At 41.8% G+C, this 23,997-nt stretch overlaps 1 protein-coding gene across 1 annotated transcript in view; it reads left to right on the top strand.

Moving 5' to 3' along the window:
• LOC121282472 (sodium- and chloride-dependent neutral and basic amino acid transporter B(0+)-like) overlaps nt 1-16,887 on the top strand; it is a 145,331-nt gene extending 128,444 nt beyond the window's left edge. The window contains exons 13-17 of the mRNA XM_041196175.1: nt 2,315-2,414; nt 3,231-3,340; nt 3,446-3,616; nt 10,808-10,913; nt 16,823-16,887. Coding sequence (XP_041052109.1) covers nt 2,315-2,414; nt 3,231-3,340; nt 3,446-3,616; nt 10,808-10,913; nt 16,823-16,887 — 552 coding nt within the window. The remainder of the gene's footprint in view (nt 1-2,314; nt 2,415-3,230; nt 3,341-3,445; nt 3,617-10,807; nt 10,914-16,822) is intronic.
• Nucleotides 16,888-23,997: the final 7,110 nt, after the last annotated feature.

Below are 23,997 nucleotides of genomic sequence, written 5' to 3'. Positions count from 1 at the left end.
GGTCCAGAGACAATGTTGCGGACTCCCAGGGCAACTTCTTCCCTACTCTATACCACTGTGCCACCACCTCTGCTGGGCCTGTCTTGCCGGTGAGACAGGACATACCCAGGGATGGTGATGGTGGTGCCTGGGACATTATCTGTAAGGTATGATCCTGTGATGATGGCTGTTGCTTGACTGTCAGTAAGGGGGAATTTGCAGGTAAGTTTGCTGTTGGGTTTTCCAGTGCCTAAGTTGATGCCGAGAGGCTCGTCTGGTTTCATTCCCTAGAGACTTCATAGCAGTTTGATACAACTGAATGGGTTGCTCAGCCATTTCAGAGTGAGGAAGCGGTTGACATTGCTCAAAAAGAATGAAATAAAACCCATTTGGAATGGGATCAGGAGAAACTGTTATATCTTAAAATGTTCACAGACCAAATCAAGCAAGGATACCAAAACCATTTGTGTGAACATAAAAGTATCTCAATAACATCTTTGAACCAATTAAAAGAGGTTTCAGTCAGAGGAGAAATGAATTGTTGGTGCACATTTTGGCCTATTGTCTCAGTATGAGGTTTCACAATGTTTGAGTACAAATGGGGTTACACCTGCTGCTGACAAAAAGGATGGCAATTGGGCTGTGGAATTCAATGAAACATTCTTTGCTGAGTTAAAGGACGTGCATAAGATAAAAAGCACAAGCTTTGAGTTGTGATTATTCTTTAATGTTTAAATCCTGCTAATCCTACCTGTCACATATACTGACTTTTGTTTTGGTTCAGCCTTTGTACCTTTATAATACAAGATGTGCAATTGTGAAACCAAATGAAAAAGTTTTCTGTTAAGTATGTAATGAGCTGTTTATTAGAAGTTTGTGATGTTAAGTACTTGTAAAGAAATTATAAAGCCATTGTAAGGAAACATTCACTGTAATGAAACTTTTTTTCCTCCAAGGAAACAGTTATTAAAACTGAACTTTAGAGTGGAGGTCAAGCACTTCAACTCCTGATGGGCTTACTAGCATTTGCACATGCATAGACTGGGAGCAGGCTGCACATACACAAATTGGTATTTTTTCGTTCTTTGGGCCCATCAAAACCTGGACCAGGTGACCGAGAGCGCAGAGAGAAGAAGAGTCCCAGGCAGGGGATAGGGCATCTGGAAAGGGAAATGTCTCAAAAGGAGAGAGAATAAGGAGAGGTTCCAAAAGAAGACACCCAGAGAGGGGGTAGGAGCACAGAGAGTTCCTAGTTCAGTTAAAAAGAAAGGAGCAGAACAACAAGTTCCAAACAGGAAAAGGGCTGTGGGGTGCAGACTTTGAGTGAAGAGGGCTCAGGACAAGCCCTGAAGATCCAAGAAGGCAGCCGAAGATTGATGAGTCCATGCTGCAGGCCACTGGGGCAAAGGTACTGCTTTGGAGCAGTAGTATTCTGCTCAGCACAAGCCAAAGAGCTGAAATTGTGCATGTGAGTTGTTGGAGTTTGACTACTCAGGATTCCAGGGGGACAGAATCTTGGGAGATGAGATTGAAATCCTGCGAGGTGGGCCATTGTTGGTGCCATCCAAGTTGGAGTGACTTTCAGAGAGAATTCCCAAGTTAGACCTTCGAAGGTTTAGACTGGAATTGCTCGTAAGAGAAACAGCTTCAGTGAGAATGGTTCACTCACAATGTTAATGGCATCTGTGTGTGTGTTGCTGAGTCATCCCTGGACATCTGGTCACATCTGTCATTTGCTGTGTGGTATAGTATGTTCGACCACAGTTTGCTTGTTAATTCACATGTACCTCATGCTTACCCTGAATGTTAGCCTATAAAGTAGATATTATAAATTATTTTATCTTTCTGACTTTGTATATTAAAGTTTATTTTTGTTATTTTCAAAACCCAGGGAATCTTGTGGTTTTATTCACAGAGCAAGTGTCTTAAATCTCAAACTTTGTCTACTTTAAAAAAAACATTATTGGTGTCCAAACAAATCTTACCAAAAACTTTTTCAAGGGTCAAGGATCATTATAATGTACAGGACTGGTCATAACTTCTAAATCCATAGCTGTATTTGGCCCTAGTGAGATGACACCTCAAGTACTGAAGGCAATTTTGGTAGCTTTTTTTCAAAAAGGTCATTCCGCATTTGAATGGGTCTGGAGAAGAGCTACACAGTTGATTTCAGAACTTAAAAGAATAAGGAAAAATTGAGCAGACAAGTTAGAATTGGGCGTTCTGTAAATGAGTGCCAGTGTTATTTTCTCGAATCCCTTTAATCTCTTATTTTGAATGTTAGAGTGTTATGATTTTCCCATGTAATATTTTCTAACTTTCCATTTAATTTAAGGCTGGGATTTACTGGTTAAATTTAGTGGATCATTTCTGTGCTGGATGGGTTCTCATTATAATAGCTCTGTTGGAGCTCATTGGTCTAAGCTGGATCTATGGTAAGTAAAACAGGAAAAAAACTGAATCAAAATAAAGGAATTATATTTAAAGATACTTTAGTGGACCTTCAGGTTTCGTTCAAAAATCAAGTTAACTGAATTAGGTGATGTGGTGTAGATTGTTCTTTGTATCTGTGAATGATGAGAATTCAAATGCTATCCTTAATTGTCAAAGACATTTCCCATTTGGTTCCAAAAGCCAACATGAGACAGACAGTGCCTTCAGCATTCTTTGGTCATGATCCCCTTGTTCTTGCCGGGTTACAGCTGGTTGTTGTTGGGATAAATTTTGCTGCAGCCATTTTCCTGCTAATTTCTGATGGGGGTGTTGTTCAAACATCTTCACCCTGAGTTGCGTAACTGTTAACCATCTCGACTCAGTCAGTTTCCAGTTTGTCCCAACCATCAAGGCAGATGGAACAACAGGACAGGTCCAGCCTGAGTGTGTCCATGATGTTTCTTATTATCTCCTGGGATCCATTTAATATTCTTCAACTCCTGACAAAAGACTCACTTGGATTGCCCATCCTCCCCATCCTGATAACAGGGGCCTGTCCATCTCAACACAGATCTGAAACATGAGCCTTCCCTAGAGTGAACTCTTTGGGATTTGTACAAAAATTTTACTTTCATAGGTTATCAGGTCAGTGACAGGGAACAATTCACTCATCCTGTGTGAAATCCTGAGTGATCCCTTCCCTGATTTAACCCGTTCATTAATGACACCCAGTACGAGATGAACCTCTACAGCGAAGAAGCTGCCTTCAAGACAGGTCAAACCAAGTGATTGTGTCTCTGCTTTCTTGCTGTTCACAGGGGTAAACAGATTCATCAAGGATATTGAGATGATGATTGGGGAAAGGAATTGGCTCTTCTGGCTGTGGTGGAGAGCGTGTTGGATTTTTATCTCTCCGTGTTTGCTGGCAGTAAGGAGATGTTACATCTTTTAGTGACTTTAACTGAAAATAATCAAACGGCAGACAATCTCTTGTTCAGCATTTGACCTGGTTTTATGCATTTATTTCATTCAGACACTCTTAATCTGGTCATTAGCAACATTCACCCCACCAACATATGGGTCTGTTGAGTACCCTGTCTGGGCAACAGCACTTGGCTGGTGTATGATAATCTTCTGCATTATGTGGATCCCCATTATTGCCATTGTGAGAGTTGTTCAAGCTGAGGGCTCTACCTTGTGCCAGGTAAGGAAATACCTTGATATCTTTTAAAGAGTAAGAAATAGAGGATACAAAATTGGGCTCTGGAGCAGTTTAAGCACAAGGAATGTCACTTTAAAGCCAGAAGGTCCTTATTGTGCTACTTCTGCTCACTTTCAGTTTGACCCACAATGAATGCCATCTTGGTAAGGGCAGTAAAGCAGGCGTGATGCTTATGTCCTGGAAGTCATGCGTGGGAAGATTCCAGTGAGGGTTAATTTAGAATGTTAAATAGAATAAACCATGAGCGCAGTTTGGTGATATGGACAAAGCTCACAAAAATAATTTAGGGTCAGAGTAGGGAAAATGATAACTGGAAGAAATTAAAGGCTCTTTATCTGAATGCTCATAGCATTCGTAACAAGATCGATGAGTTGATGGTGTAAATAGAAATAAATGGATAGATAAATAGCTGATTGGTTTATTGAAATATCTTCATGGCGGCAGGTGCTGAATTGTGATGATGATACAAATAAAACAAGTGACCATAATTCATAACATAGTTACAATCATTAAAACAAAGATAAATTAAAAAAAAATAAAGTATAAAATAATAATATGATTGCACAATTATGAACATTTCAGTATACAAGTAATTACAAAACATTACAAAATGCAGATCTCCTTAATTTACAGAATAAAAGTGAAAAACCTACTGCACTCTACATTTGTAATGAAGTCCAGGGATCGTATATTGTCAGGTTGAGTTTGTTAAATTCTCAATCATCTATATACTATTTATGAATTTACTAAGTAGGGGATTGGGCTATATCATAATCAATCCATTCTATATCTTATTTGTGGTGTCTTTTCTCCTTAATTCCATTGCACATTCACTTTGTGTGGTTGTGACAAGAGTTAGTGGCAATGGGCTGTGGGATTCAAGAGTTTTCAAGCAAAGTCCAGACAAAGCTTTTACTGCCTTTCAGCAAGGGAACACATATTCAGTTGCTTGATTGTGCCAGAGTAGCTTTGCTTTGCGTTATGTAGGATCAGTTTCAGTGCTCATATCCAAACACTTTCGAGCTTGCTCATATCCTCTTTGCTAAATCTGGCATTCAAAACCAGTACTGTGTATTCATCAAAGGGTCTTATGTAACTATTAAACACAGTGAATACGTCAATTTGAGATACATTGTGATGCTTGAGAAGATGTAGATATGAAGTCTTCCATTCACTCTGTTAAGCATTTCATGCACTTATTAATCCCATTTGGGATCACATCGAATGTAAATTCATAATAGTTTAATAGGTGCTTGTTGCACAACCACAGCATCATCTAAGTTGATGAGATAGAGGTCAGAGTGCATGAGACACTGATCTGGTAGTCATTACAGATATGACAATGCAAGGTGATGAAGGCTAGAACCCATTTGAAATTTCAGAGAAACAAGTAGAAAGTAATAAGAGATGGGGTAGCTCTGTTAATAAAGGATGAGCTCAGTACAATAGTGAGAAATGACCTTAACTCACAAGATCCAGATGCATAATTAATTTGTCTGGAGGTAAGAAATAGCAAGGGAAATCAGCCACTAATGGGAATAGGCTATACCCCCCTAATAGTAGACATACTGATGGGCAAATTATAAATCAAGAAACATTGGAGGCTTGTGGAAAAGGTATTTCAATAATTGCGGGCAACTTTAATCTTCATATAGATTAAACAAAACAAATTGACAAAGGTAACTTTGAGGATAAGTTTATAGAGTGCACCTTGGGATAGTTTCTCAGAGCTTGTTGTGGAACAAACTAGTATATTTTAGATCTGGAAATGGCTTGCATCCTGGGGCCTTAAAATAAGTGGCTGCAGAGATAGTGAATGCATTAGTTGTAGCCTTTCAAAATTCCCCTGCAAGGTTTGAGCAGATTGGACAACCACAAATTTTCATGGCCCTATTCAAGAAAGGAGGAAACAGAAATCAGGAAACTGTGGGCCAGTTAGCCTAACATCTGTCATTGGAAAAATGTTGGATTCCAATAGTATAGAAGTTGCAGCAGGACCTTTTAAAAACTATAATGTAACCAAAGAGAGTCAATATGTTTTTATGAAAGGGAAAAATCATACTACAAATTTGCAACAAGCAAGGTGCTGAGGTCATGTGACTTTTGCAATTTCTGCCTCAAACTTTCTGGAAATTTCTGTCTTGATTAATCAAGGGTGGGGGCCTCACCTTTGAATGGACACACCCAGGTTAATACTACCCAAGGAATTTACGCTTGCTATTGTTTGGAAATATACCCAAAATACAAGTCCAGCCTCCATGGCCTACATTTTTGTGTATACGGAGCGTCTCTCCAACATAGTGAAATGGCAGAAGATCATGAGTCTGGAGGTTCTTACCCCAAACCGGCCCACACCATTTTTGCAATGGGAGTGGAAAGGGGTGGCATATTCTAAATTGCAAATCCGTGATTCATGGAGGCAACTGTACATATTAAAGTATAGCTGCCTCAGTTAGATCTAAATTTGGCTACTGGGATGTCCAAAACATGGCTTGTGCACTTTAGACTTGGTACGAGAAGGCCTAACACTGCCAGAGTTCCTTGGAGAGGTAGGTGTCCTGGGACATCTTTGGGAGAGCTCAGGTGCCTTTTGGGAGAGATAGGTACCCTTTTGGATTGTGAAAAGTGGATATGAATATGCATAAAATGAGCTTAGATTCACTCAAGCTACCAAGATCATCAGAACTATCAAGAAAGCTGTCAAGAGAGCTGTAGAGAGGACTGTCTAGCTGTCAAGGAATTTAAATATCCTGCACTTTAAATATTTGAGAAAAAAAAACTATCTGCAGCATTACAAAAATCTGTGCTTGTTATTTCACAAAGTATGTTGACATAAAACTGAGGGCTACCATTATAGGATTAGTGCTACATGACTTATTTCACAATATATCATTCTCACAGTGGTGTACCTGTCAATCCACAGTTTGTTTGATAGTTCCAAGTGGCTTTAAACTCTTTGAAGTGTGACTATAAATGCAAATAATTGTTTTTATAGGGTAATAAAGCAAGTTAAATATAGCCAATGAGTTTTTAATCAATGACAGTGTTTTATTTAAAATTGTGAATTGCTCAATAGACACTTAAGAATTGCATTTAATCTCAGCACTGTTCCTTTGGTCTGCCCATGGTGGATACTGGGTGAGTTGGCATGATATGTGCAAGGGCAAAGCATGGTGGATGGGATCATGAGTTATCATGAGTTAGCACTAAGTTGTCATAGTGGCAATAAAGAGCTATGGGAGGGTGTGTGGGGGGCATAAGTTGCCATGGAAGGTATGAGGGACAATGGTGGAGAGTCATGGGGGAAATAGGGTGGCAGAGTGGGTATGAGACACTATTGATTGTGGGAGCTGTAATAGTTTGACAATAACTTTATGAGGGGCCATGTGGGAGTGGGCAGGGGAGATCAGGTGGCATGGCTGGGCATGGATGGGGTATAGGGAGTGTGTGAGAGTGTGAGAAAGTGTGAGAGATGAGGGTTGTTTTTGTTGTGCCAGAGCACCAGACCACCTCCATCTCCAGCAGCCTGTGAATTCTTTCCAGGGTCAACCTCCATGATTCCCATTTTCACTTTTCACCCACTCTAGCACCCCCAGATCAAAAATCCAAATGTTTAGAGCACTTATCTCCAGGTCAGGTTTGAAGAGCCTGGAATTGTTCTGACTCTGCGCTCCCGACCCAGGATTGAAAATTCAGGCCCATGCCTCTGAGTTGGAACCCAAACAATGAGAGCTGGGCAAAAAATAATTCATCCTGAGCAAGTGTGAAGAACGCATCCGTTATCTCCATTGTAAAACAATAGCTTTCAATGAAGCAATCCATGGTGGACAATACCAGTTTTGGTCATGTGCCTGAAAACAGCTGGAAATAGTGGGCAGGATTTAATGCGTCACTGAGCAGGGACGGGGCCCGCTCACCAATGTGTAAAATGACACACGGTGACGTCGGGGCGATCTCCCGATGTCACCACGCCCCATTTAAATTTTCAGGAAGGTGGGACCATTGACAGAGACTATTAAGTAATTAAAGGACCTGCCCATCCAACCCATCGTGAATTGGAAAAAGCATGAAACCCCATCCACGGGCAGGAGGGGGCTTCATGCAGCTTTAAAAAAAAATTTAATAAAGTTTTTGTCAAAATTATGGACATGCCCCAACTCATGTGACATTGTCACAAGAGGGGACATGTTAGGGAAATTTCATTTTTCTATTTTTCTATTTTTGACATTTACAGCCAATCTCTGAGGCTGCACTTAGCCTCAGGGAGATGAATGTGCTCTTTCGTGCGCATGCGTGAAAGAGCGCACTCTCAGTTTTGTGATTCCCCCCGCTCACACAGAAAGCACTCAGTGCTTCTGTGTAAACATCATGCTGGGCGGGCCTTAATTGGCCCACCCACATAAATTGGCGCCGCGCCCCCAATCATGGCGCAAATCGGAAGCGCACCTGTGTGCACCTGCCCTTCAACATCCCAAAATTTCAGCCCAATGAGTTTTTATCAGAAGACCCAGAAAGGCCTGGCCAGTCTAAAGCAAACACTAAGAGAGACAGGAGCTGCAGGCTGTGTTTTTTTTGCCTGTGAAAACCTGGAGGCTGTACATCTTAAAAGAGCCACCCAGCCTGATTCCAAAACTCCAAGTGCACCTGTAAAGAAATTGGATCTCCTGGTATGCAAACCACAAGTGCCTAACGTGGTGACTTGTTGAACATTCATCTCTTCAAGGGATTCCTGCAATAATCCTGACCTCTGACTTTTTGAAATCACCTGTACTACAATTCAACAGTAGAAAAAGACTCCATCCTTTATTGGGCCTGCAGCAACAGTTCTTTTACCATGAGCCCAACACATGAACTACTCTTTTGGTTTTCATCTTGTAAAAGTGTCATATTTTCTTTTACTTGTTATGACTGGTCCCCAGGCGACATCCCCAAATTTGATATGGTCCCGGATGAGATACCCCAAATTGTCAATTTCCCAAATGGGACCCCAATTTTGTTATGCCCCTGGGTGAAAAGGAATGAGCTGGCTTCCCTCCTTTTTTCAACCCCCTCGGCTGGTCGCAACAAGGGTTATTTGAAAGTGATCTCTTCCCCCATGGGTACCTTTTCTCAGTCCAATTGTATTTAGGTTTTAGAAGGAGCCAATTTAACCAGGCTTTCTTGAACCAAAGAAAGAGTAAGTTTAACAGTTACTAAAAACCTGAGAACAAATAATAAAAACACAACACACAAACACACAGATCAGAAATAAGAAGTGAGTCCAGAAATAAAGGTTAAAAAAATATACAAATCAGTCCTATTGTTGATTAGATCACATTTATTTCACATTCTGAGATAAACAGCAGATGGTTTTGGATGTTTTACTGAGATATGGCAATCAGTCTCCATTGTCTCCACAACTACAGGAGATTAAAGTTCAGTCCTTTGAATTTTATCTCTTCCTTTCACCTTTTCAGGTGCAACATTCCAAGTTTTCTCTGGACCTGTCAGTCAAGTATAATCCACAAAGGAATTTTCCAGAAAATGCTTACTTTACATTCTCAGCCAGATTTTGCTTGTATGTCTTTTTTAAAAAAAAGACATATGTTAGCACATATGTTAAAGTTCTGTATAAATACAAATGGTTATTATTCTCAAAGGCACGGAGGGAGGTTGGGAGAATTCCACAAAAGCTCACCTCGGGGTCAAACACAGAACTAAGGCAGCAAATTACCTAGCTCAGCTTTACAAAGTTGACAGGAGAGAAATGGAAATGGTTGGTCAGCAACAGAGATTGTGGTTGGAATCTCAGACAATGGGTAGATTTTTACATTAGCCCACCGCAGGTTTATAGGCGGAGAGGCCTGTAAAATTCCCCAGGTGGCCTTCCTGCTGTCTGCCCACCTGTCTCCGACCTGTCTGCCATTTTACAAGGGGCAGGAGAGGGCTAGGCCAATTATCAGTCACGGAAGGGCTGCTTCACGACCAGCCCTCATTTTTTGGCCATTGGGAGGAGGGCAGGGCCAGCGAAGAAGCCCAGCAGGTAAATCTACCCAGGCCCCGGGCAGGAAAGAGGCAGAGGGTGCCTCCTTCACTGGCCCTTTTCCAGATTCTGCCCCGCCTCTACCCCTCTGCACCAGAACTTGCCATTAAGCTCCCCTCACCACTTCTCCCCTCCCCCTTGGTTCTCCGATGCTGTCCTCGCCAGAAGACCCTGCACCAACCTGGTCCTGAGGTTCCAGCACTTTGACTTTGGGGACTGGTTGTAATCCCAGCAGGGCTCACTGCTCCTGGTGGTGCTGCTGGGATTAGAGAGCAACTGACCAATCAGATTAGCTGGCAGCTCTGTTAGTTGGGACCTCCACCCAAGTGAGGGACAGAAATCCCATCTCCAGCTAATTAGCACTCTATGAAACATTAAATGGCATGAAATGTGGGGATGCATTCTCCACTGATCCTTTGGGTGATGAGTTGCAAAACTCTGTGATCTGAAAAATTCAGCCCAATATCTTTGTAAACTCTATTCAGTGCATTACTGGGGCTGGCCCCTAACTTTCACCTGACTTGTTCTTGTGCTTATCCAAAACTCTGCTGCCCATGGCTTAAATCACACCAAGTCTTGTTCACCCATCATCTGTGTTCTCACTGACAAACATGGGTTCCCAATCGAACATCTCCTCTTTTAAATCGTCATTCCTGTGTCAAATCCTTCAATGGATCCACCCCTCCCGATATCTGTAACCTTCTCCAACTGTGTAAACTGTCAAGGTATCTGCACTCTTTCAATTCTGACATTTTATGCAACCCTAATTGTAATCGCTCCTTCATTGGTGGATGTGCTTTCAGCTGGCCTGGGCCTAAACTCTGGGATTCTCCCTTAAACCCCTTTACCTCGCTATCTCTCTCACATTTAAGATATAATGAGCAGAAGTAAAGTATTTCCACTAATGATTATTTAGATGTAAAACACTTTTTTCAGTGTATCTCATTGCCAGTATACTGCCTGAGAAATTAGGGGTGAGGCATGGGGAGTATAATCTCTGTGATAAACATACAGGTGAAATATATGAATTGTTATGTGTTGGAACAATCTGCAGTATAATCTGATTAGGATTAGGGTTTTTTTCCAGTTGGAAGTTAATGGTGAGTAAAAATCCACAGAAATGTTTAAACATTTCACCTTTATTTTCACAGAAAATTTCTGCCACTTGCACATCAGCTCCTGATTGGGGTCCGTACTTGGAACAACACAGAGGGGAAAGATACAGACACAGGTCTGATCCCACAGAAGACCCTAACGGTGTGCAATTTCGGGCCACTCCTGAGATGTGAAGATTTAAGACAACATTTTTTTTCAATTTCTAAACAGTGGCCCTGAAAATCCACTGCTATTCTGGTCTACTCTCACTGTAACATCCATGAGAGTTCTTCAGAACAGTCAACAACTCCACCAAGACACAGACACAGCTTTGTCCGAAGTTTGCTCTGCCCACTGCAAACATCGGCATCAATTTGGGGTGGGTGGGGCCAAGTAGAATTACTGATCGACAAAGTTCCTGCATCATGAACCTTCAGTCACACTCCTATCTGAGTCCTGGTGTTAATACAGGCGATTCCAGTCACTGAACATCATGGACAAGAGCTCCTGCTCTCGCAACAACTCCGACCTACAGTATCCCGTGACTGGGTTCCCTCTCATTAGCACAGGATGTGGGTAAGATTGACACAGAGGGATCTGATCCAAACTAATTTTTGTCACTCAATGCTGACATGCTGACTCAAAACACTGACTGTCTGTGTGTAATGCTGATGGTCGGTATGTCTGCTGACACAATTCAATCATGACTTGATGATTAGTCCTAACTCTCCCCAAGCAACTGAGCTTTAAAATAAAAGAAATCATTAAATCTCATCTGATCAGTTCATGTTGAGTATTTACTTTCTGCTCTACTTTTCAGGTGGTATTTTTACAATTGTAACTAGAATTTTTCATTCTAATTTAGTAGAATTTTTTAATAATCTGTCAAAATCTTGGCTATAATCTGTAACACTGCACTGTGCATGATAGGTTCAGTGTGCTTCAATTAAATTAGAACAAGCTCAAGCAGGGCTCGAGCATCAGTGTTGAACTATGAAACTTAGATGGAAAATATTAATAGGACAATTTAACAGAGTGTGCTATATAATGGTAACTACCAGTATAAACATGTCACCTGCATGTTGGTGAAGAGCTACCCAAATTCAGTTCTCAGGTCTATGGGTTAAACACAAAACTATATTCAATTAAAAACACAGTGATATCAGACACAGATAATTGGAACTATTTAATGTTTAAGAATTCCAAAGAATTTCTTCCTTGATAAATAATAAAATAAGGAAAACATGTTCAAAAGCTTTCACTGTTAAAGTAAAGCTGCAGTGTTAAAAAACGTGGAGCTGTTAACTAATGGAATAGCCCCTGTTGTGATCTTATCTTGTAACAGGCATATGATGCAAATCATTAACAGGACATTCCTCCAACTAACCTTCCCGAGAGGAAGCTACTGGTACAGCTGCGCAGGTTATAGGTGCCGCTATCTGTAGTAATTTACTTACTCCCAGTATTGATCATTTGGACCTTGGTGAGGAACATCGATTTCTGATCCATTTGGACAAGTTTCATTGTTCACATGCAGCCATGTTGTATTAACGATTTCAAAATATCCAACATCCAGAGTGAGATTGCAGAGTGGATCTAGAAAATGTGGAATTTGTTTTAGAATTACATTTCATTGAGAATGATGCTGTCATTTCTAGTGATATAATCAGGGCCACTGCTTCACTGACTGAATCAGTCCAATCCACGGGTGAGGCTACAGATGAGTCAGAACACAGAGTTACAGACTGTACACTTCACTCACAAAACAGTCCAGCTCTGGTTCTCACTCTCTGTGTAATGGTAAATTGCTATAAACCCTGGATTTACACAGAGCTACTAAAGCAGCAGATTACATCTTTGGAATAAGGTCTCTGATATTATAAAACCGGTTCACCATGCATTCTCTTCCATTGTTACAACCAAGATGGCAGGAGCGCACAGTCTGTCTCTAGTTCCACTTCTCCAGGGATAACAACATATATTTAAATAATTTTTCCAGCTAGATATATGGCCAATTATGTAATTTACCTATTAATCTCAGAGTGACCACTCAATGCCCAGGTTTCTTTAATAAGCAACAAAAATTATTAGTTAATTATAAAACCGAATTTGCCAAGTAGAAAGGCAAAGTTTATTGTGACAGACTGGAGGGGGATTAATTTAAACAACCCTTATTCCTCCTCTCACTACCCATCCATAAACAGAAAGATGTTTTTGATTTTTGACTTCCCCCTTTATAATTGGTGGTGTGTTTTTCCCAAACCCTCAGTTTTGAAGTTGTCCAACCCTCTATTAATAGCCCCACAGCAAACTCGAGATAAGGTGAAATAAGAGGATTGGTTTATTTTACACGCACACAAAATGCAAGAAGGGGTTTTGCAACGTCTGCCCCTTTTGCATTTATGAAATGAAAAAGAGATAAGGGAAAGAAAGGGGTTGAGGGCAGAGACCAGGATAAAAATTAAAATTATGGTTTCTTGTAAATCCAGAGTCCAGGATCAATGTCCAAGGAAGGTTCTTTTACTTAGCTTTGTCAGGCAGAATTCCTGGTCTTAGTCCTAGGAACCTGGTCGCGGGTTGAGTCGTTGAAGATGCAGCAAAATGATCTTGTGTCCCGGATATTAGCTCAGTCTGTAGGGCCCTTTCTAGAAATCAAACTTGGAAAGAGATGGAGGTCAAAGTCAGGCTGCTAGCCTGGAGTCTGGTTCTATTCTGAGGTTAAACTGCAACTGAAGGTAAAATTCAAAATCTATGTAATTAAAGGAATTCAAACAGTTCAAGTCTCAGGTATGTAACAGGATGGTTTTGGGTTGAGTGACTCAGATAACAAAGACCAGTGTTGCGATGCTTTGTGTTCAGAGCAGGTAACTATAGAACCATTATCACAATGTGAGAGAGGAGGATCCCAATAGCTCTGCCTTTGTCCTGCACTGATTGGTAGAGACTCCTCATCTACTAACCCTTTGTGTTATCTTGGCTGGAATGTTTATACAATGCAAAAACTGTTACATTCCAGGAGTTTGTCCATGTTTAAATTGCTCATCAGCTTGCAGAATGACCATCATGTGGTCAGCTGTGCCATTTTATCAATCCAGCCATTTGTCCATTTCTTTAAAAATAATAAGTTTATAAAGTAGCCAGGATGATATGGATATAAGTGAGGGAAGCCCATAGGACTGAGTGGAGTTTGTAAGAGTGAGTCTGAAAAGGGAACTCAAAAAGAAAATGCCACGGATCAAATTGTAGCTTTAACTACAAATAAGGGTCTGGAGGTAACCACTGCTGTTAATGCAGATGAGGTGAATAAGGTAGGTGAGAGATATAAAGGGTTTTTGTCGAAAGGGAGGATAACCCCTTTTTCATCAAATGATGTAGCTAAACCTATTACAATGTTAAGAGACACTGGAGCTCCAGAATTCCATGTTGAATCACTCTGAACCCTGTAAAAAGGAAGAGGTACAGGAAGCACTGGCCTGGACTTTCACCTGTAATTTACCATAATACAATAGAATTTCACACTAATTTTGAATATGATATCGTTCATTCTGAAACTAAGATCTTGAATTTGAAGAAAGGAAATTATGGGGAGAATTTTCTTTCCATCGGGGGGGCTGAGTGGGAACGGGTGCGGGCGGGCGCATAGCTGCGATCGGCTGTGCGCCGCCATTTTACATGGACGGATAATTAAGGTCCGCCCCGCATGACGCACACCCGGAAGCATTCAAGGCTCCCTGTGTGGGCAGGGGGAGGAGGCTGAATCGGGACCTGCACACAGAGCTGCCTCAGGGAGATTTGCATGATTCTCAAAAATTTTAATAAAGAGAAAAAAAATGTGAGGCATGTCCCCTCATGTGACAATCTCACATGAGCTGGGACATATCAATGAATTTGATTAAACATTTTTGTTAAAGTTTAAAAACCTTCATGAAACCTCATCCCGCCCATGGATGCGGTTTCATGATAAATGCGAAGGCCGCCTGGGCCCTTTGCCTGCCTGCCAACCTTAAGGTTGGACAGGCAGCTCAGTTGGTTATCTTAATTAATAAAAACAAAAAAACTGCGGATGCTGGAAATCCAAAACAAAAACAAAATCAGAATTACCTGGAAAAACTCAGCAGGTCTGGCAGCATCGGCGGAGAAGAAAAGAATCCTCATGACCCTTCGACAGAACTTGAGTTCGAGTCCAAGAAAGAGTTGAAATATAAGCTGGTTTAAGGTGTGTGTGTGGGGGGCGGAGAGAGAGAGAGAGAGAGAGAGGTGGGAGGGGTGGTGTGGTTGTAGGGACAAACAAGCAGTGATAGAAGCAGATCATCAAAAGATGTCAACAACAATAGTACAAAAGAACACATAGGTGTTAAAGTTAAAGTTGGTGATATTATCTAAACGAATGTGCTAATTAAGAATGGATGGTAGGGCACTCAAGGTATAGCTCTAGTGGGGGTGTTTTTTTTTTAAATAATGGAAATAGGTGGGAAAAGGAAAATCTTTATAATTTATTGGAAAAAAAAGGAAGGGGGAAACAGAAAGGGGGTGGGGATGGGGGAGGGAGCTCATGACCTAAAGTTGTTGAATTCAATATTCAGTCCGGAAGGCTGTAAAGTGCCTAGTCGGAAGATGAGGTGTTGTTCCTCCAGTTTGCGTTGGGCTTCACTGGAACAATGCAGCAAGCCAAGGACAGACATGTGGGCAAGAGAGCAGGGTGGAGTGTTAAAATGGCAAGCAACAGGGAGGTTTGGGTCATTCTTGCAGACAGACCGCAGGTGTTCTGCAAAGCAGTCGCCCAGTTTACATTTGGTCTCTCTACGTTGGAGGAACTGGAGGAACAACACCTCATCTTCCCACTAGGCACTTTACAGCCTTCTGGACTGAATATTGAATTCAACAACTTTAGGTCGTGAGCTCCCTCCCCCATCCCCACCCCCTTTCTGTTTCCCCCTTCCTTTTTTTTCCAATAAATTATAAAGATTTTCCTTTTCCCACCTATTTCCATTATTTAAAAAAAAACACCCCCACTAGAGCTATACCTTGAGTGCCCTACCATCCATTCTTAATTAGCACATTCGTTTAGATAATATCACCAACTTTAACTTTAACACCTATGTGTTCTTTTGTACTATTGTTGTTGACATCTTTTGATGATCTGCTTCTATCACTGCTTGTTTGTCCCTACAACCACAAACCCCCCCCCCACCTCTCTCTCTCTCTCTCTCTCCGCCCCCCACACACACACCTTAAACCAGCTTATATTTCAACTCTTTCTTGGACTCGAACTCAAGTTCTGTCGAAGGGTCATGAGGACTCGAAACGTCAACTCTTTTCTTCTCCGCCGATGCTGCCAGACCTGCTGAGTTTTTCCAGGTAATTCTGTTTTTGTTTTTGTTTTAGTTATCTTAATTGTTGTTTAAATGGCCTTAATAGGTCTTTGACAGCTCAGTGGGCGCGCAGCCGACTCCAGTGCGCGCCCACCAAACTCAAGTTCTGAATAACGAGCAGTGACGATGGCACACATGCCTGACATCACCACGCATCATTTTATGTGTCATCAATCAGGCCTCACCTCCACTCGCTGACCCGAAGATTCTGGCCTCTGAAGGTATGGGGGACAAGTTGGCTGTGGTGGATTTGAAAAATATACTAAAAGATTTAATGATAGACAGGCAATGGCTAATATTTAAAGAAACACCACACAGTCTACAACAGATATACTTCCCTCTAAGGCAGAAACACCTAAAGCGTAAGGTAAATCAGATGTAGTTAATGAAGTTAAAGGTTGCATTAGATCATAAGAAGTGGCTCATAACGATGCCGGTAATGGCGTTAAGCCTGAGGATTGTGAGCAATTTATGACCCAGCAAAGGAGGACCAAGAAGCTGATTAAAAAGGGAAAATAGAATATGAATAGAAACTAGCAGGGAATGTAAAGGTAAACTGTAAAATCTTCTTTAGGTATGTGAAAAGGAAAAGATTAGCTGAGGCAGATGTGGGCCCATTACAGGTGGGGACAGGAAAATTTATAGTGGAAAACAGGGAAATGGTGGATAAACTAAACAGTTTTTTGTCTGTCTTCACAGAAAGAGATACAGAAAATCTCCAGAAATACGAGGCGACCAAGGGAGTTGCGAAACTGCAGAACTAAAAGAAATTAGTATTGGTAAAGATGTAGTACTTGAAAAGTTAACTGGATTGAAGGTTCATAAACCCCTTGTGCCAGATGAACGTCATCCCAGAGTGTTGAAAGAGTGTGGTTAGAGAGATAGTGAATATGTTGGTGGTTATCTTTCAAAATTCTATAGATTCTGGAAAGGCTCCTGCAGACGGGAAAGTAGCAAATGTAACCCCACTATTTAAGAAGGGAGGAAGAAGGAGAATGGAGAATTACAGAACTGCTAGTTTGATGTCATTAGTCAGGACAATGTTAGAAAAAATTATAAAGGATGTGGCAACTGTATATTTAGAAAAGAATAGTAAAATAACGCAGTCACATAGATTTAAGAAAGGGAAATCATGTTTGACAAACTTGTTGGAATTTTTTGAGAATGTTACTTGTAGCATAGATAAAGAAGAACAAGTGGATGTGGTGTATTCGGATTTTCAGAAGGCTTTTGATAAGATCCCACACAGGAGGTTAGTAAACAAAATTAGAGCACATGGGATTGTGGGAAATATACTAGTATGAATTGAGAATTGATTAACAGACAGAAAGAAGAGAGTTGGAATAAACAGATCATTTTCAGGATGGCAGGCTGTGACTAGTGGGGTATCCCAAGGATCCATGCTAGGTTCACAGCTGTTCACAATCTACATAAATGATTTGTTGATGACACAAAACTGGGTGGGAATGTAATTTGCGAGGAGGGTGCAAGGAGGCTTCAAGTGGACTTGGACAAGCTATGTGGATAGGCTAGAACATGGCAGGTGGAATATAATGTGAATAAATGTGAAGTTATTCAATTTGGCATAAGAAACAGAAAAACAGAATATTTCTCAAAAGGTCAAAGGTTGGAAAGTGCGGGTGTCCAAAGAGACCTGGGTGTCCTTGTTCATGAGTCACTAAAAGCTAGCATGCAGGTGCAGCAAGGAATTAGGAAGGCAAATGGTATGTTGGCCTTCATCGCAAGGTGATTTGCGTACAGGAGTAAAGATGTCTTATTGCAGTTGAATAAAGCCTTGGTGAGGTCTCACCTGGAGTATTGTGCACAGTTTTGATACCCTTATCTAAGGAGGGATATATTTGCCAGAGAGAGGGAGTGCAACAGAGTTTCACCAGATTAATCCCTGGGATGGCGGGATTGCCTTATGTGGGGAGACTGGGTCTGTATCAACTAAAGTTTCGTAGAATGAGGGGTGACCTCATTGAAACTTACAAAATACAGGGCATGACAGGATGGTTGTAGGTAAGATGTTTCCCCTGGCTAGTGAACCTAAAACAAAGGGACATAATCTCAAGATAAGGGCAAGGCCACTTACGACTGAGATGAGGAGACATTTCTTCAATCAAAGGTGGTGAATCTTTCAAATTCTCTACCCCAGAGGGCTGTGGATCTCAATCATTGAGCATGTTCAAGACAGAAATTGATAGATTTCTGACGACTAATGACATAAGGGGACATGGAGATAGTGCGGGAAGATGGCATTGAGATAGATGATCAGCCAAAATCTAAGTGAATGGTGCAACATGCTTGACGGGATGAATGGCCTATTCCTGTTCCTATCTTCCCATGTTCATTGGGGGCAAAACGAGTAAAAAATTGATGAGAATGGTTCCCACCCTGAAATCAACTCCAGGAAAAAGTCCAACATGGACATTATGGTTTGATCTAGAAATAACAAAGGTATTCAGGGCTTGACCCATCCAACACTTCCTCTCTGCCACACACTGAAACAGCTCTTATGAATGTCACAAATGACATGCTATGTGACTGTGCCAAAGGTAAACCTTTCCTCCTTGCCCTTCTCGGCCTGTCTGCAGTCTTTGACACAGTTGTCCACACCATTCTTCTCCAATATCTCTCAATTTTTGCAGGTGCAAATGGCTAGGACAGTATTGGTAGGAGTCACCACCACATAGTCCTTGTAGAGACAGAGTCCACTTCATACTGAAGATACCCTCCACCAAGTTGTGGGAAACTGCCACCATGCTAATTGGGAGAGATTCAGAACAGATCTAGCAGCTCAACATTGGTAATCCATGAGGCATTGTGGGCCATCATTAACAGCAGAATTGTATTCCACCACAATCCATAATCGCATGGCCTGGCATACCCCTAATTCTACAATTACTATCAGACCAGTGAAACCAAAGCTGGTTTAATGGCAGCTGCAGGAGAGCATGCCAAGAGCAGCACCAGGCATAACAAAAAAATGAGGTGAAGGTATAAAACAGGACTACACACACGTTAAACAATGAAAGAAGCAGCATGCGATAGACTGAGCAAAGCAATCTCACGACTAATGGATCTGATCAAAGCATTGCAATCCTGCCAAAACCAGTCATGGATGCTGGTAGACAATTAAACCTGAGCAGGAAGTTCCAAAAATATCACTGTTATGTATTCTGGTTCCCATAAGTTAGAAATAATTACATATTATTCTCCAAATATGGGGCTTCATTGAGTGCATTTCTCTAGGTGGCTGTTGGACTGATAGACTGATACATTACTGCTCAGTACATGACTGCAGCGCAGCAGTGATTTTTTTTTTAAATTGATTGAATGCTTCAGCCTTATCTTTTGCACTGATGTGTTGGGTTCTCCCAGAATTGAGGATGGGGATATTTGTGGAACCTCCTCCTCCAGTAATTGGCTTAATTGTCCATCACCATTCATGGTTGGATGTGGCAGGACTGCAGAGCTTAGATCTGTTTCGTTGGTTGCGGGATTTTTTAGCTCTGTCTATCACTTGCTGCTTATGTTTTTTGGCACACAAATTGTGCTGTGTTATAGCTTCACCAGGTTGACACCACATTTTTAGGTACTGGTGCTGCTCCTGACATGCCCTCCTGCATTGAATCAAGTTGATCCCCCTGACTTGATGGTCATGGTAGAGTGGGGTATATGCTGGGCCATAAGGTTACAAATTGTGTTCGAGTACAATTCTGCTGCTGAATGTCCACACCACCACAGGTTTGCTCAATCTTGAGTTGCCAGATCTGTTTGAAATCTATCCCATTTAGCACAGTGGCAGTGCCACACAACACGATAAAGGGTGTCCTCAATGTGAAGATGGGACTTCATCTCCACAAGGATGCATGGTGGTTACTCCCACCAACAATGTCATGGACAGATGCATCTGCAGCAGGCAGGTTGGTGAGGATGAGGTCAAGTATGGTTTTCCCTCTTTTTGATTCCATCACCATCTGCCACAGACCCAGTCGAGCAGCAATGTCCTTTAAGACTCGGTCAGCAGTGGTGCTACTAAGCCACTCTTGGAAATGGGCGTTGAAGTCCTCCACCCAGAGTACATTCTATGCCCTTGTCACCCTCAGTGCTTCCTCCAAGTGGTGTTCAACATGGAGGAGCGCTAATTCATCAGCTGAGGGAAGGTGATACGTGGTAATCGGCAGGAAGTTTCATTGCCCATTTTTGGCCTGTTGCCATGAGACCCAATGTTGAGGACCCCCAGGGCACCTCCCTCCCGACTGTATACCCCTGTGCCACCTCTGCTAGCTATTTCTTGCCAGTGGGATAGGACATACCTATGTATGGTTATGGTGGTGTCTGGGACATCATCTGTAAGGTATGCTCGACTAGTCTGTGAGACACCTCTCCCACTTTCAGCACAAGGCCCCAGATGTTAGTAAGGGTCAACAGGACTGGGTTTGCTGTTGTCATTTCCGGTGCCTAGATCGATGCCAGGTGGTTCGTCCGGTTTCATTCCTTTTTATTAGCTTTGTGGCAGTTTGATACAACTTAGCAGCTTGTTAACCACATTACTGCGGATCTGGAGTCACATGTAGACCAGACTAGCTGAGGCCGGCAGCTTTTCTTCTCAAAGAACCTTAGTGATTTTTGGGTTTTTATGACAATGGTTTCATGGTCATCATTAGACTTCTTAAAATTCCACCATCTACTGTGGTAGGTTTCAAACCCGGGTCCCCAGAGGATTGCCCTGGGTCTTTGGATTATCGGTCCAGTGGCAATACCACTACACCACCTCCCCACACAAATAATTAGCCATTTTGGTGAGTTAAACTAATGTTGCGACCTGTGGAGTAGTGGGGTTAAATAAACTGTGCAATCTTCCCATCCCAGTCATAACACTATGGACGGCCACAGTTCAAGAAGTCACCTCACCACCACCTTCTCAAGGGTAATTAGGGATGGCAACCGAATGCTAGCCTAGCCAGCGACACCCATATCACGTGAAAGAATTAACAAGAAGCGACTGAATTTGTCACTATGTTAAATAGATATTATGAACCAAACCTGTAACCCTGACCCCAGAGACCGTTCGGAGAGATTGATGGCTGAGGATTTGAGATATTTGCACATAACAAGACTGAAGTACGTAGCTCAATTATTTTAAACAATAACATTTCAAAAGATATTCAAAAGTAATTAAACAACATTTCTGAGCACTTGTCAAAGCTCATTCATTTGGGATTTAAATGTGTTGGCTCATAGTTATGCTTTGCAAGGTACTGCAGTGATTTGCTGTTGCCTTCTGCAGGTCTTGGCTGACCAAAAGGCTCTTACTGCCTGCTAAAAGTGAATCAGAAAGATTCACAAGCTGACAATCAGCCTGTTTGGCCAAGCCATAAACACACCTTCTGTGGCCATCAAGTCCCAGAGTGGGATTCAAATTCGGAGCTTCTGGCTGAGAGGTAGGGAAGCTAGCAGTTCGCCACAAGCAACTCGACATTTCAGCTAACCCTTAAAATATAAAGTAAGGTCAGCACAAGGGAAAGAGATGATTGATAAGTAGTTGATGAGTCTTTATTTATTTAAGTCTTAAGTTTATTTTTTAGCAATTCAGCAAATAGTCTAATGAACGGGCATGGCAGAGCTTCTCGGATCTGTGGGGTGCATATCCTGTTCCATGTGAGAACTCCAGGATGCTTCTCAGTGGGGGTATAAATTTCAGGCAATGTGATTATCTCTTATTGCCCTCAGAGTAAGGTAATGAACACCAACTTTTCACAGCACCCACATCCCAAGAAAATAATAAATAAATATACAACAGTTTAAAGTGTGATATGCAATTCATCTTTCCTTAATTCAGCAGACTTCAACCTTGTATTATTTGCTAGTAAATTGAATTTAATATTCTTCATAAATCAATGAATTTATTTCTGCCTTTCTGTCTCTTGTTTTTTTTTATGTTACTACTGGACCTCCTCCATTTCTGTAAGCCAGATAAGGGAATCTCCAGACGTTGCCCAAACCCATAGCAGAGCTGATCACCGAGAGCAAGTAGTCAGTTTTCAAGGACCAGTTGCCTCGCTCCACCTTCTCATCACCCTCACCCGCATGTTCATTGGTGACAACCTGGGGAAAGAGAGAAAATGGCTGACTCAGAAATTAGACTTTCTCAGACTAGAACTCAAACAAAAATACAGTTTCCACCAAGAACAGTGTGTTGTTCGCCATTTAGTCTTGATCCAAACATGGACAAAAAAGCTGAACTCCAGAGATGAGGGCAGAGTGACCGCCTTTGAAATCAAGGCTGTATTTAACCAAGTGAGGCTTTAAGGAGCTCTAGCAAAACTGATATCAATGGGAATCAGGGGGAAAACTCTCCATTGGTTGGAGTCATATCTAGCACAAAGGAAAATGGTTGTGATTATTAGACATCAATCTTAGTCAGGGTGGATTCCTTCACACCAGTACTGGATCAGCAGAAATTTCCTCCAATTAGAATTGAGAAGACTGAAGCCAGTGTTTTCAGTTCTTGCACCAAACTCCATTCCCTAGCTATCGACTCCATCCATCTCCCTGGCAACATATGAGATTAATTTGAGGTTAAGCCAGTCTATTTGCAACCTTGGTGTCATGTCTGATCCCAACATGAGCTTCCAAACACATCTTCCTGCTGTCACTAAGGCCACTTCCATACGATCGCCCAAATTTGTCCTCGTCTCAGCTGATTTGTTGCTGAAACTCTCATTCAGGCCTTCATTAAATTTGACTATTCCAACACACTACTGGTTGGTCTTTCACATTCTACCCTTTAAAACCTGAGGTCATCCAAAACTCAGCTGCCCATGTTGTAACTCACAGAAAGTCCTGTTCTCCTATCATTCCAGCTCTTGCTGAATTATATTGGTTCCTGATCAAGCAGCATCTTAACTTTATAATTTTCACCCTTGTTTTTAACTCCCTCCATGACATCGTCCCTTCTAAGAAAGCTGTGCTCCTCTAATTCTGGCCTCTTGTGTATTCCCGATTTTAATCACTCCACCATTCACGGCCGTGCCTTTAGCTGCCTAGGCCCCAGATTCTGAAATACCCTCCCTACACTTCTCTGCCTCTTTACCTCACATTCTTCCTTTAAGACACTGTTTAAAACTACCTCTTTGACCAAGCTTTTGGTCATCTAACATAATACCTCCTTTTGTGGGTCAGTGTGATACCTTGTTTTAAATGCTCTTATGAAGAACCTTGGACATTTCACTATGTTGAAGGCACTACATATAAAGAAACATTGTTTTTGTTGTTGTTTTATCCAGGTTCACAGGATCAGATTCCGGACATTGACCCCCATGGTTACCGGCTCCTATTCCCTACACAGTGTCTCTCTGGAGGGCTTTCTGACCCTTTGTGTATACAGGACCTTTCACCTCTTTTCCATCTCCTTCTCTAATGTCTTCAGCACTTCATCTGAGAACCAAGGAGCCATCTCTCTGACCTGTTTCTCCATACTCAGAGAACTTTCCCAGCAACTTCCAGCGCCCTGTTCAATCAGGATACATCTCCTCTTTAAGGGGTATATGTAGTAGTAGTACATAAAGCGTTAATGTGGAACTGAGTACAGTACCACCCATATAATGATGTAAAAAGGGATATGACCCAGAGCCAGGGTCAGTCTAGAGATGGACAGAGAAGGGTAAAGACCTAGACTGGAGTCAGCTGTACCCTCTTCTGTAAAAATGTACATCATTGTGAATTGTTAACGAAACTTGCTGTTAGTACACTCAAGACTCCAAAGCTTACATTATAGTGTCTGAAGCAGTGTTCTTCGTGGTGGCAACCCTCACCCTCATAGGAATGCTGAGAAACCAAGGAAAAGGACACCTTCAACAGATTCT

This window comes from Carcharodon carcharias, chromosome 9 (assembly GCF_017639515.1).
Source record: "Carcharodon carcharias isolate sCarCar2 chromosome 9, sCarCar2.pri, whole genome shotgun sequence".
Taxonomy (NCBI): Eukaryota; Metazoa; Chordata; class Chondrichthyes; order Lamniformes; family Lamnidae; genus Carcharodon; species Carcharodon carcharias.
Note: the sequence above shows the minus strand (reverse complement) of the source record. Positions and strands in the feature narration are given on the sequence as shown.